Source organism: Theobroma cacao, chromosome 4 (assembly GCF_000208745.1).
Source record: "Theobroma cacao cultivar B97-61/B2 chromosome 4, Criollo_cocoa_genome_V2, whole genome shotgun sequence".
Lineage (NCBI taxonomy): Eukaryota > Viridiplantae > Streptophyta > Magnoliopsida > Malvales > Malvaceae > Theobroma > Theobroma cacao.
The window spans coordinates 4,345,965-4,358,679 of record NC_030853.1 but is presented as its reverse complement, the minus strand read 5'-3'; the positions used below and the strand labels follow the sequence as shown (position 1 = coordinate 4,358,679).

Sequence of the window (12,715 nt, the reverse complement as noted above, 5' to 3'; positions counted from 1 at the left end):
TATTTAACTCTTTTAACTTTAATTTTGTTTCATTAGTGAAGGAATATAATTATATTGATATTAACATATATTAAGATATGAATGGGAAAAAATATAAATATTTTAAAAAAATTAAAAATTATTTAAATAAAAAAAAATTGAGCCCACAACTATACCAGGGCAACACACTAGTTTTTGTTCCAAGGAACATCCAATCCATCTATTATTAAGAAGTATCCTTGGGCCCGTATAGAAAGTTCCAGTAATAATTAAGCATGTGATCACTAGGCGTTACTCTATCTCCCTTCCCTGTACAGAATATTGCATATGCATCTGCAGCATACCTGTTCACCAAAAACGGTACATCAATAAACTGTTTTCGCTGTGAAAAGCATGGGATCTACAAGATTGGATAGAGAAAGAGAACTGCCAACTTACTTTCCTACACCATGCAGCTCAGTCACATGGGTCCATTCCTTCCACAAATACTCCTGAGACATTCGTTGTATCATCTCTGCCCTCTTCCTTTGGAGCCCAAGAGGCTTTATAGCCTTTTCTATCTCCCCCGTGGCAACCTCAGTGGCAGTCTTTGCATCGGGGCACAGAGTGAAGAGGTCGGATAATACGTTTCTAGCCTGCAATTAATGCAACTATCATTAATTTGACTACATGCAACATCTACTGCTTTGTTTTCTCCATCTCGTGAGTATTTATACAACACAGTTATGCAGTCAGCGATAAGAGTCACAGCTTTAGCTGGTTTCCCATCATGACATGAAGGGAAATAACAATGTCAAGATGTACCAGCCAAGAAAACAAAGGATCTCATGAAACTCAATTGTAGTTCAATTCTGTTTCACCTTTCAACTGATATGATTACCTGCAATAATTTTAGAAAATACTAGTTAAATTCCCATTCTATTTATACAGTTACACTAAAATAACAAGAAAAATGTTTCCAACATCCAACTACCAAAATTATTGATAATCAAGCATGAGAGTTTTTTAGCAACACAACATCCATATTTATCAAAGAACTAAAACTCCAATAGAGGGGACCATAGTTACAAAATTCGCCTCCCCCCATCAATATTCATATTGGATCACAAGATCCCAAATGCCGATCATCAGCGATCCAATTTGCACAATCAAGCAATCCATAGGTTTCTAGAAGTAATGCACTGAAATTGACAGCACACATCTCAGCTTCCAAAGGCTGAGACACGTTGGAGAAATAAGAATTGACGTGATCCACGTACCAGGTAACTTTGGAGGGGACTGCACACTTAAGCCTATGGACAACATGGAGGTATCTCACATGGAAAAGATGGTGATGCCCGGTTTAGAGAGAGAAACCAACTTTCTACACAAGGCAAATTGCTTCTGATATTTAGTTTTCTACATGTTATTCTTAGTTTTATTCTCCAATTTCTCAAATATTAATGCTTTCCACAAGGGTGGCAGAACAATTTTATAAATGTCTAGGCTGAAAGCTAGGTGTCATTTGTGTAACTGAGAGACCTTTCACCCCACCATGCTTTTCTCACATTAACTTACCTACATTCCCCTGTGCCAGCTCATTCCAAACCTACCGCTCCTCCCAAACCACACACAAAATGCCACACTTTCTTTCTGCCATCCCTTCTCTCATTCTCAACCCCAGCTTCAATTATAAACAAAGACATATCTTCACATTGCAGCCATTTTGATTATAGGGGCCATAACAGGTACAGTTTCCCTACGTCAAAACCAGCCTTCTAAAAAGGAGAGAAAATTTTTATAAACCAGATTATCCTGTCTGTCATACACTACCTCAGGAAAGTGCTACACAACTGCGTTATGATTACTACTTTAATGAAGAAGAGCTAATTATTGTAATTTCCCTATCTAGTCACCCGTTTTATACTTTAATAGTCAACAGAGAAAAAATTGCTTTCAAAACTAAATCATCATCCTACCGGATTGATCTACTCATCTCCGCAATATGTAAGACACTGAGGACAGTAATTGTAAGGGAATTACATAATAATTGTTATTACATAATATGCGAAAGCAAAAAGTTTGCCCCCAGCCTGAATACTCCTAAGGGTGTGATGCAATATGCCTTCTTAGTGCCGAGGATCAAAGTGGCATACTAATGCTCAGCTAAGATGGAAGATGTGGAGATACATAGTGGTCAATAGTAGTTAAGAATTGTTGTGGTGCAATACATAAGAGGAGTCAGATGATTTGATTCATAAAAAAATGAGAAATCATAACCTAACAAGAAAAGAAAGGAAAGCAACAGCATCTCAACAGTTTCCACAATAATTATAAAGTGAAGAAAAACATATTGTAATGGGATTTGAAAGAAGGAAACCTGGTTCCCAGACGTTTTATTGAGAAGCATGCATATAAGCAAGACTCTCCAGGGATCGTGTGTATGATCCTCCTGGAGCAGTGGAGCATTGGAGCGTGGAGGAATCCATGTGTTATTGGGAGTTTTTCTTTGGTAAGCCTCATCTCTCTTCTGAGATGCAGAAAGAACAGGTTTAACTCCAGCTGGCTTCATTGCTTTTTTCATGCCACCTAAAATGTTATCCTTGTTCTTCAGGAAATAAGGGGATGCTTTGACCACTTTGTGTTTTGGTTTGCTAGTACCACTTTCCATGTCTTCTTTTTCTCCACTTCTCTGCAAATAAGGAGAGACCTTTAGAACTTGCGCATCTGCTCTCCTCCTCTTGCTATTTTGTTTGTTAACATCTCCTTTCTTCAGAACCTTTTTATTACTATGAACAACTTGTGAAATCAAATTGAGCTTTGGTTTGCAGTTTCCACTTAACATTTCTTGTTTTTCTCCACTTGTCTGAAAATAAGGAGAAACCTTTAGAACTTGCGCATCTGCTCTCCTCCTCTTGCCATTTTGTTTGTTAACATCTCCTTTCTTCAAAACCTTTTTATTACTATGAACAACTTGTGAAAGCAAATTGACTTTTGGTTGGCAGTTTCCACTTAACATTTCTTGTTTTTCTCCACTTGTCTGAAAATAAGGAGAAACCTTTGGTACTTGCACATCTGCTCTCATCCTGTGGCCATTTTGTCCGCTCACAATTTCGCTTTCCTTCAAGACTTTTTCATAACTATGACCACTCTTGTATGCAAATTGGGAAAGCAGATGATCAAGATTTCTGACCTCTTTGCCTTTGGCTTCCATATTATTATCCACCAGAAGATTCAAGAAATTCCCATCACCTACAGTTCTTGCCTCAATCACTGGTCTCTGCCCTTCAATTTTCTTCAACTTCTTCACTACAGGAACTGCAATTCAACTTTAATTACTCAGAATAGATATAAGTCTAGACAATAGTTTACATATCATACATACATTCAAATATACAATTCAGGAACTGGATTCAAATCAGTATATTAGGGTGGGAAAAAACCATGAACATGAAAGCATAACCGATTCCTTCCACAGTTGTTGAAGCTGCCAGCCAATCCACTGAGATTCTTTATGGTTGCCACTCAGGAATATTTTTTATACTTGGTCAGCTTGCGGAGGCAATTAGTAACAATTAATCAAAACTTAGTCAAAAATAAGAAACATATGCAAATAAATTGAGATAAAACATCAGAAAGTTCCCAAACTTGGTCAAAATGTCCGATAAAACTCTCAAACTTCGATTCAATTAACTCAAAACTTGATTTCTTCTCGTCTGCAAAACAAAACCCAGAATTCGTGGATTACAAAAGGGATGGGTATAGCAAATTAAGCTGATTTTCTTCTTTTATTTCTTTTTTTTTATAAAGAAAAGAACAGAAAAAAAATTGGCTATCGCAGATGAAGGTAATACTGAAATTAGTACCTGAATTTGGATGGAGCAAGCAGCGCACGAGTCGGAGTCCTTCAGCAGTTCTACAACTCTGAGTTGGAGAAGAAGGCATACAAAGATTTTTTAATTATTTATGAAACAATTTTTTTAAAAAAATTAATTATTGCTGTAGATTTTTTTATTTTATTTACTATTTCAGTATTATAGTGGCTCTTGACTTGAGTCGTGGCCAAAAGCTTTTACTTGTTGGTAATTCAACGTGAGAAACTGTGGGGGATATTATTATTCTTTATGCATAGCCGTGGCATTGTCATCTTGCAATTTTCTTCGTTAATTAAGAAACTCCGACATCTGAGCAGCAATTACAGCGTCAAAACCTTTGCTCTTATCGCATTGGGAATATGGGGGGCTGCTGCTGCTGGACCTTTCCCTCTTCCCCGCCTTTCTCCTTGTATAATAATAATAATATCTCTTCTTCTTCTTTATCATGGTCATTGCCATCATCCTCCCACAATTCCTCCTCTCTTACCCAGTCTTCAAAGACTTTGAAACTATCCCAGCTCGTCCATGCCAACTCCACTCGTTTCAGAATCACCTGCAAAGCCAAAGACCCAGAAGTTATGGATTGCGCGGGGACGGGCCTAGACGTCGAGTGCCTTGTCTCTCCAAATGAAAAGGAAGAAACAGAAGACGAAAAGGCTAAGGAAGAAGAAAGTAACATATGGTTGCAGTGGGCGGTGCTGGTGTCCCCATTCTTCTTCTGGGGCACGGCAATGGTGGCAATGAAGGAGGTGTTGCCCAAGACAGGGCCTTTCTTTGTGGCTGCTTTTCGTTTGATTCCGGCGGGGTTGCTGTTGGTGGCATTTGCCAAGTCAAAGGGCAGGCCTTCGCCCTCTGGACTCACTGCTTGGCTTTCCATTGCTGTCTTCGCTCTTGTGGATGCCACCTGTTTCCAAGGGTTTCTTGCACAAGGATTGCAGCGGACTTCTGCTGGTTTGGGCAGTGTATGTTTTACTTTTCTTTCCATCCTATTTGTCTATAATTCAGAGAATTTAGTACCTAATCCCACCACCCCCCCCCCCCTTTTTTTTTCTGATAAGTATATAAGAAATGTGACCTATTGCTCTTTGATTTATGTAGGTGATAATTGACTCACAGCCTTTGACAGTAGCTGTGCTTGCAGCCTTGTTATTCGATGAGTCCATTGGATTAGTAGGAGCTGCAGGACTAGTCCTTGGGGTCATTGGCCTTCTACTTCTAGAGGTAAACACTAGATTTTCTTTCTTAATCTATTTCTTCGAGCTATTGTTTATCTCATTCATCATGTGTAAACAATAATTTTTTTAAAAAAAATCTGTTTTTGGTGTTCGGGTTATGGTTTTTCTGATTCATTAATATATTAATTTATAGCTTCTTGGGAATATCTTTTTTAATGAGAGAGGCAAGAACTAGATTTTGATTCAGAGGTTTAGCTCTTTAAATTGTTATTAAGTTATTAAATTCTCTAGTTGATTAGTTCTGCTTTTATCCTGGATAAAAATAGAGGCTCTATTTGGCCTGATTGGAGCTTCTATAAGAAGTGTTCTTTGAGTAAAGTTGTTCTAAAGTGCTGTAAAGAGAAGGTGAGATAGCGGTTTGGCAAACTTAATACAGAAGTGCTTTAGAAGGTAGATAACTATTTGATAATATTTTCTTTTATTTTTTATAAATAAAGAAAATAAAAGACTCAACTTTATTAAATTAAATCATAAGTTTTTAAGTGAAAGAAATAATAAAAGGAACGCGGTATTAATACTTCACAGGACGTTGTGTCAGCATAAATGAGTGCCCTATATTTAGAATATCTTGCTTTAACAAGCAGTGTTTTATTCCCTATAATTAAAAAGTATCCACACATCTTTGGCTTTGTTTGGCCTAGCTGGAGGTTTTTAGTAAGTGTTATTTTGAGTAGATCTATTCAAAAAGTATTATAAAGAGAAGTTAAAAAAGCATTTGGCAAACTAAATGCAAACTAGCTCTAATATGTAGAAAGATGTTGGCCGCTGTAGATGCAGGATTTTGTCATCATATAATTCTATTTTTACTTCGCAGTTCAGTAAATTAATTCTTATATCTTTAGTTTTACGTTTATTCATGCAATGGTTGAATAATCGATACGGGCTTAACTCTAGGATATGTGGCCTATCAAAAAAAAACTCTAGGATACATGGCAGGAATCTAAAGTTAAACCTAAACACTTAGGTGACATTTTTATAAATTATTAGATAGGTCATTTGTATAACATCAATTGTGTATGCAACAAATTAAGATGTGACATTCTTAAAAAATGTCACCTAAACTACCTATTAGTTTCCATCCACAATATTTATAATTCTTCCTCTGTAACCCAAGTGCAATTTAACGGGGTACTTTTGATTGCTTCTCTCTAGTAGAGATGATTTGTTTGTCAACAATATCTTCAGTCTCCTTCTTCAAGCTTTGAGGCAAGAAGTCTTCTGATAGTGGGAATAGAAGGTGGCTTCGTCATCATGACCATGATATAAAGTTAAAGGCAAAAAGTCTTCTGATAGTGGGAATAGTAGGTGGCTTTGTCATCATGACCGTGATGTAAGGTTAAAGGGTTAATTACACATGTGGTACATAAACTATTATCAAATGTTCAACTTGGTACCTAAAGTTTAAAAGTTCACAATTAGGTACGCGAACTTTGCTTCTGTTAAATAGTTTACACCTAAGACTAGCTTTGTTAGTCAAATGGTAAACATCTAATAAGAATGTGCCACATGTCTAACTCTTATTACTTGTTTTTCATGTCACCCATTTGACTAACGGAGTAAACGAAGTGTGCAATATGCTTAACACAATAAAAGTTGCTGTACTTAATTGCGAATTTATTTTCTTTAGGTACCAAATCGACAATTCCACTACAGTTAGGGTACCAAATGTGTAATTAACCCAAAGTTAAATTGTCAATGTTAAGAAATTACTTATGTCCATATCATCAAGAAAGTCAAGGAGCATGCAGGCAAATTCTCATGAGAATCTTGTATGGACCAACACTCCTTTTGGATACCTTTCAGGTTCGATCCTTTCCACAACCATGTTTCCTTGAATTTAGCAACCTTCTTCCTAGAATCAGCATTTGTTTTGTAGCCCTCATTGCTCATAACAATCTTTATTTAAACATCATCATGCATATCACCAACATACTTTGCCAAAGCATCTTCTCTTGCAGTATGATGAGTCTCATTGCTTTGAATCACAGAAATTTTGTAATTTAATTCAACTATGGAAGAATTTGTTTCCCAGTCAGTAACATGATCCTGAGGCAAAAATGAAGTTGATCAACAAAGCTTCTATTAAAATTTCTGACTGGTCATTGGTTGGAGGTTGAAAAGGTGAACAATGTTTTAGCTTTTTGTTCAACTTACTCCAACAGAGATGGCCTAAAAGTTACTCAAACTCTTTATCAGAATTTGAAATGATAATCTTGGTCGATCCCTGAAGTTGAACAGCTCATTAAAGAAATGCCGAGCAACAATTAGAGCATCAGAAGTTTTTAGACAAAGAAATAATCAACTCATCTTAGAATAACAATCCACTACTATAAGGATTCAATCATGACAACTAGAAGTTTTATAAGTCAGATTGATTAAGAAATAACATTTTTGACACCTTTTCCCTGATTTAACCCCCATTGTCTCAAGAATTAGCCCCTCGTAAGCTGATACTCATTAAATACCTAATGGTGTTATTATCTCACAATAAAATATTATTAGATTTGCATGAATTTTATTAGGCTGCAGATCATGAAGCTCTATGCAAATTTATTTCCCCTTTTTTTGCTTATAAAAAAAAAGGGAAAATAAATTTGCATAGTGCTTCATCATGAACCTATAATCAAATTCACATATAATGGCCTTCACTTTTTGATGGGAATTTTGATCTCCAAGTAGTGGGTTGTGCTTGCTGGGTTTGTCCAAGCCTTTGGGATTCGCTTTATGCAAATGAATGATATCAAATAGTTTATGCTTGATTTGAAATTACGCATCAATTGATGCTTGGGGCTTGACACGAGTGCCCTCCATTATGTATACAGTGTAGTGATTAGTGACTAGAACAGATGAACTTTCATTCGCATTAAAAGGAGGATTGTGTTTTGCATATTCTCCTCATGAAATCATAAATGTACTGATTTTTGTAGAACATTCCATAACTTTTGGGAGGCTAGTTATTGACCTTTGTAATGCAAAGTTTAAAACAAATAATCAGATTTTTTGTTCCTTGTGAACCCTGATTTGTTCATTTTGTTTTAGAATGGTTAGATCCAAATTCATTCCTTTGGAGAGCTGTTGGTATCATTCCTTTGAAGAGCTGTCACCATCATTGCCTTTTCCTGCAGTTCTTATGTACAAAAAATTTAAGTTGTTGTTTAAGGTTGTATATGATACTCAGTTTTGATTTGGGATAATTGTTTTCATTGTTTAAGGCTTTTGCTTAAGCAAATACAACTGCTCCTTTGTTTCGCCTTGGTATGAGATAAGCTGTATTTTGCAGGTACCTGCACTTGCATTAGATGAAAGTAATTTTTCACTATGGGGGAGTGGAGAATGGTGGATGTTCCTTGCAGCTCAGAGTATGGCAGTTGGAACTGTCTTGGTCCGCTGGGTTTCCAAATACTCTGATCCTATCATGGCAACTGGATGGGTAGGCATCCCAATTTCCTCTCTAATAAGCTTGTTATCATTTGATTATCTGTGATTCTTAATGTCTTTACTTACAGCCTTTTTGTAAATATCTTTAGGTCTTACTTTACTTGTTTCTTTCAGCCAAGGTAGTAGGCAGCATACTTGATGTAAGATGAGAGAGAGAGAACCATGACATTTATAATATGTCATCTTGGAAATTAAATAAACAAGTCATCATCATCCAAGATGTCAAGTTTTATTTCCTCAAAAACAACTGTATCTACTTCTTAGCTTCCCATGACAGCTTATATCATCTTCACATCTACATCATTTTTCCCTTCAAAACCTGATCCTTCTTCCTTATGGTTTTGTACTTTGACCTCAAGATGAAGTGTGTGTCCACAACTTTTACGTATTTGATATAATGCTTCCTCTTTTCCTTCTGATTTCAACAACTTTTTCTTTCACAATATTAGTTCCTAGTGGAACTTGTTTTAGTACCAATGTAACCAGATTGAGACCTTGAAGCCCAATACGAAACCTTAGTTTCTTGCAATTGCTTCAATTGCTTATACCTTTTCTTCGCTTTCAAACTAGAAGCTTTTCTCATTCTGACATATAACTTTAGAGATGATAGGCTAAAGGATGACAATTTTGAGAGATGTGCCTCTATCTGAGAGAAATTAACTCCTTCAAGTGCATAGAGAGTTCAGACATATCATCATCTTTTTATTGTTGAGACTGATTATATGTAATGTTGCTCATTTAGAACCTTAAAATTATTGCTTCACCCACTGATATTGCAAAATGTCACCTTTCATGGTGAGGAATAGTTATTATAGAGTTTGGTTCATGGAATGACATTGTTCCTGTGTTTGGTTGGCAAAAATAACTTTAGAATGACCAAGGAATATATGATAAAAGGACAAAAATACCCTTTATTATAATCTATGATTTTCAAACAGAAATTTCTAACTATTTTTATAATATATTTAAAATATTAATAAACTTTTAATTAAAACTTTAATATGATTATTTATTTTATTTTTTCTCTATTTTTATGATCTAAAACATTAATAATAGTTTATTTAAAATATTAGTAATTTATAATTAAAACATTAATATGATTAATTATATTTATTTTATTATTTATTCTTTAAAATACTAAACTATAAGTCATTTATAATTAAAACTTTAAACTTTAATTTAATTTTTTATTTTTAATTTAAAATATTAATTTTTTATAATTTATAATGGCGCTAGTTCTGCGGCCACCTTTCGGTGGTGAAGGAAATTTAGAGAGAGAAGGAGAGAGGTAGAAGAGTAGAGAGCAAAAAAAAAAAAAAAAATGAATAAGTTGTCTTGTATATGGTAGTAAATTTTAAAATTGGTTATGGGCATTTTTATACAATAACTTTGTTATCCTATTCCAGCTGAGTTGTAATAGCCATTACTAAGGGGGTCGGTAATGGCTATTCCAAGCTTTCTCAGAATGGCCATTCTGTGAACTAAATGACTTCATAAAAGGTAATAAGGGATAGGGGGAATGGTTATTTCATTCTCCCCGACCAAACTGCCCTTAAGGTACATTGTAATTTGTCTTCATACAAATCAAAAATTATAATCTTGCTCTCCAAGGTAAAATACAAGTTTTTATATTATTTTTTATTAAGTTAAACAAATTAAAGTTGCATGATTCTCACTATTTAATATATAAATGGCCAATAACAATTTCTAAATATATTAAATATTATATTTTTTTATCAGCCACATGTAAAATTAATTTTTCTTATTAGTAATTTTAGTTACCTAGTTTAATTAGATAAACAACAATTTGAAAAAGAACTAAGCATAGATATCAATGTATCTTCCATATGGATTTAATTAGGTTAAAGTACAGATTTGACAATATTATGGATTTTAATTCTTTTTTTTTTTTTTTTCATTTCAAGGATTTTGATTCTTATACTTTAATTAAATGTGGATTTTGGTCCCTCCGTTAATAATCAAAGATAAATTGGTGACATAGACGGTTAAATTAATGCTGTGGCTATTATTTTGACTGACATGACTAGTTAAATGACTTTTTTAATTAGTTCTCTTTGATTATTTCTTTTAGTTTCTATTTCTATCAGATTTATTTTTTATTTCAAATTTTTATAAATATATTTTTTTAATTGCGTATTCTAAAAAATAGACAAGTCAGTTAAAAATGCTATGTAACTTGCCACATCAGCCAAAAAATAGCTACGTCATCAATTTAACTGTAATTATTGATGGAGGGACCAAAATCTATATTTAATATTAGTATAGAGTCCAAAATCCTTGAAATAAAAAGGGTGATTAAGATCCATAATTTTGATAAAAACAAGCATCAAATTTATACTTTAACCATGTAATTACATATATAATAACCTCCTATGGGCCCCATTTGGTTTTCTCCTTCTAGAAGGACGAAGGTTATTAGAGATACTTGATGTTGCAAAGTTACAGTAAGTCATACTTCCTCGTTTTGTCTACTTGCGCAACCTCTGTGAAAGATGGAAATCAGAAACTAATGTACATGAAATTCTATTGCAGCACATGGTTATTGGTGGTCTTCCTCTTGTTGGAATCTCCATTCTCAATTATGATCCTGTCTTCAGTGGGAGTTTTAAGGAGCTTTCAGCCAGTGATTTGTTGGCACTCTTTTATACATCTGTTTTTGGAAGTGCCATCAGCTATGGTGTGTACTTCTACAGTGCAACCAAAGGTTAGATTTCATCCAAAATTCGAACATATGCTTATTTCATTTCAGTATCCTATTGTTGTTTATTTATTTGGGGAAGGGGGGGGGGAGATGGTGGATTGGAGTTGTTTCAGCATCGGAAAGTTATCTGGCATCTCGAGTTTAAAGTTGTATGTGAAATTTGAATTGCCATTAGGAATGGATTTCAGGTAGCTTGACGAAGCTCAGTTCCCTCACCTTCTTGACGCCCATGTTTGCTTCAATTTTTGGGTAAGATATTGCAATTTGGTACGACGTTCTATAAAGAATTGGTAATGTAGGATTCTACTGTCAGGGTTAAAATTTCTAACATGAAAAATTAACATCCAGCGATGGCTGGATAATTTTGACAAAAATGAGAGCTGATTACTTATGAAAAACATATAACAGAAGTTTCTAGTCTTTGTAATTGGTTCACTGCTAAGATTGTCATTCCTAACCGCAGGTTCTTATACCTAGGTGAGACCTTCTCACCCTTGCAACTGGTTGGGGCTATTGTCACCATAGTTGCCATATACATGGTTAACTTTCGAGACAGTTTACAGTGAAGAACCTGGTTGGTGAAGATGCATAATATCAGAAAGAGAATGATGTTAACTTCACCTTGATGAAGGCATGTTTGTAGCCAGACGTGCTTGGAAAGATGAACATGGTTTAAGAAAGAGCTTTAAGTTTGAGATGCCCAGCTCAGCTATTAAAGCAATTAGTGTGTCTGTAAATATTATTGTCAGGATGATTTTGGAGTTTTCTCCAGGTAAGAATAGATGAAGCTTATTTTTTCAAGGCTACAAGATAATGTTAGACTGCCCTTTAGCCAGGGGCGGAGTTAGTCAATTTTTGTTGGGGGGGTCAAGGTAAAAAAAAAAAAAACTAAAAATTTTTAAAATTAATATGTTGAATTTAACCAATGATCAAAAAATTCATAATAAATAATAATTTTATATAATATGTAAATAAAAAAATTAAAAAAAAACTTATAATAGTTATTTAAGAAAGTTGTGTTCGACGATATTTTCTAAATTCAAATTCATCAATTATTGACTCTGTATTGAAAAGACTAGCAATATCTTTCTCAATATAAACAATTAAATTATCTGCAAGAAACTCATAATCTATTTTGTTCGGAGTCTTGTTTTCATTGCTAAAAAAACTCTTTCTGTAGTTGTTGTAGAAATCGAAAAAGGTAAAATAAGGTGAATTAATCTATCAATCAAGTTGTAATTCTTTGACTTTTTTGTTTTTGTTAATCTTTGACACAATTCAAAAAGTATCTTAATAGCTTTAAAACTTTGATGATGAGGTATATCGAGCTCGTAATGCCTCAATTATAACCTCAAAATAAGCCTTTCTTATTCTGTGAAATCCTAAGAATAAAAACTTTTTGCTAACTTGCAGATATTATCAATATTGAATGATTTTTTATTGTTTTCAACTTATTCATATTTTAATCAAACTTGAAAAAAAAAAAT

The 12,715-nt window shown here is 34.3% G+C and overlaps 2 protein-coding genes across 3 annotated transcripts; one reads left to right on the top strand and one right to left on the bottom strand.

Moving 5' to 3' along the window:
- On the bottom strand, window positions 112–3,368 carry LOC18601228 (methyl-CpG-binding domain protein 4-like protein). The gene is made up of 4 exons (XM_018119630.1): window positions 3,344–3,368; window positions 2,339–3,276; window positions 418–614; window positions 112–323 (listed from the first exon to the last, which is right to left on the bottom strand). The coding sequence occupies exons 2-4, from the start codon at window positions 3,170–3,172 to the stop codon at window positions 206–208; spliced, it is 1,149 nt and encodes a 382-aa protein (XP_017975119.1). The 5' UTR covers window positions 3,173–3,276; window positions 3,344–3,368; the 3' UTR covers window positions 112–205.
- On the top strand, window positions 4,037–12,080 carry LOC18601227 (WAT1-related protein At3g02690, chloroplastic). 2 transcript variants are annotated; one of them, XR_001927549.1, is made up of 6 exons: window positions 4,037–4,795; window positions 4,932–5,054; window positions 8,349–8,498; window positions 11,060–11,231; window positions 11,404–11,477; window positions 11,692–11,812. XR_001927549.1 is itself a non-coding variant. In XM_018119623.1 (6 exons), exons 1-6 carry the CDS (start codon window positions 4,193–4,195, stop codon window positions 11,792–11,794), a joined length of 1,212 nt encoding a protein of 403 aa, XP_017975112.1. In that variant the 5' UTR covers window positions 4,039–4,192; the 3' UTR covers window positions 11,795–12,080. The 2 variants fall into 2 exon arrangements, 1 of the variants encoding a protein (XP_017975112.1); XM_018119623.1 differs by having other exon boundaries at window positions 4,039–4,795; window positions 11,417–11,477; window positions 11,692–12,080.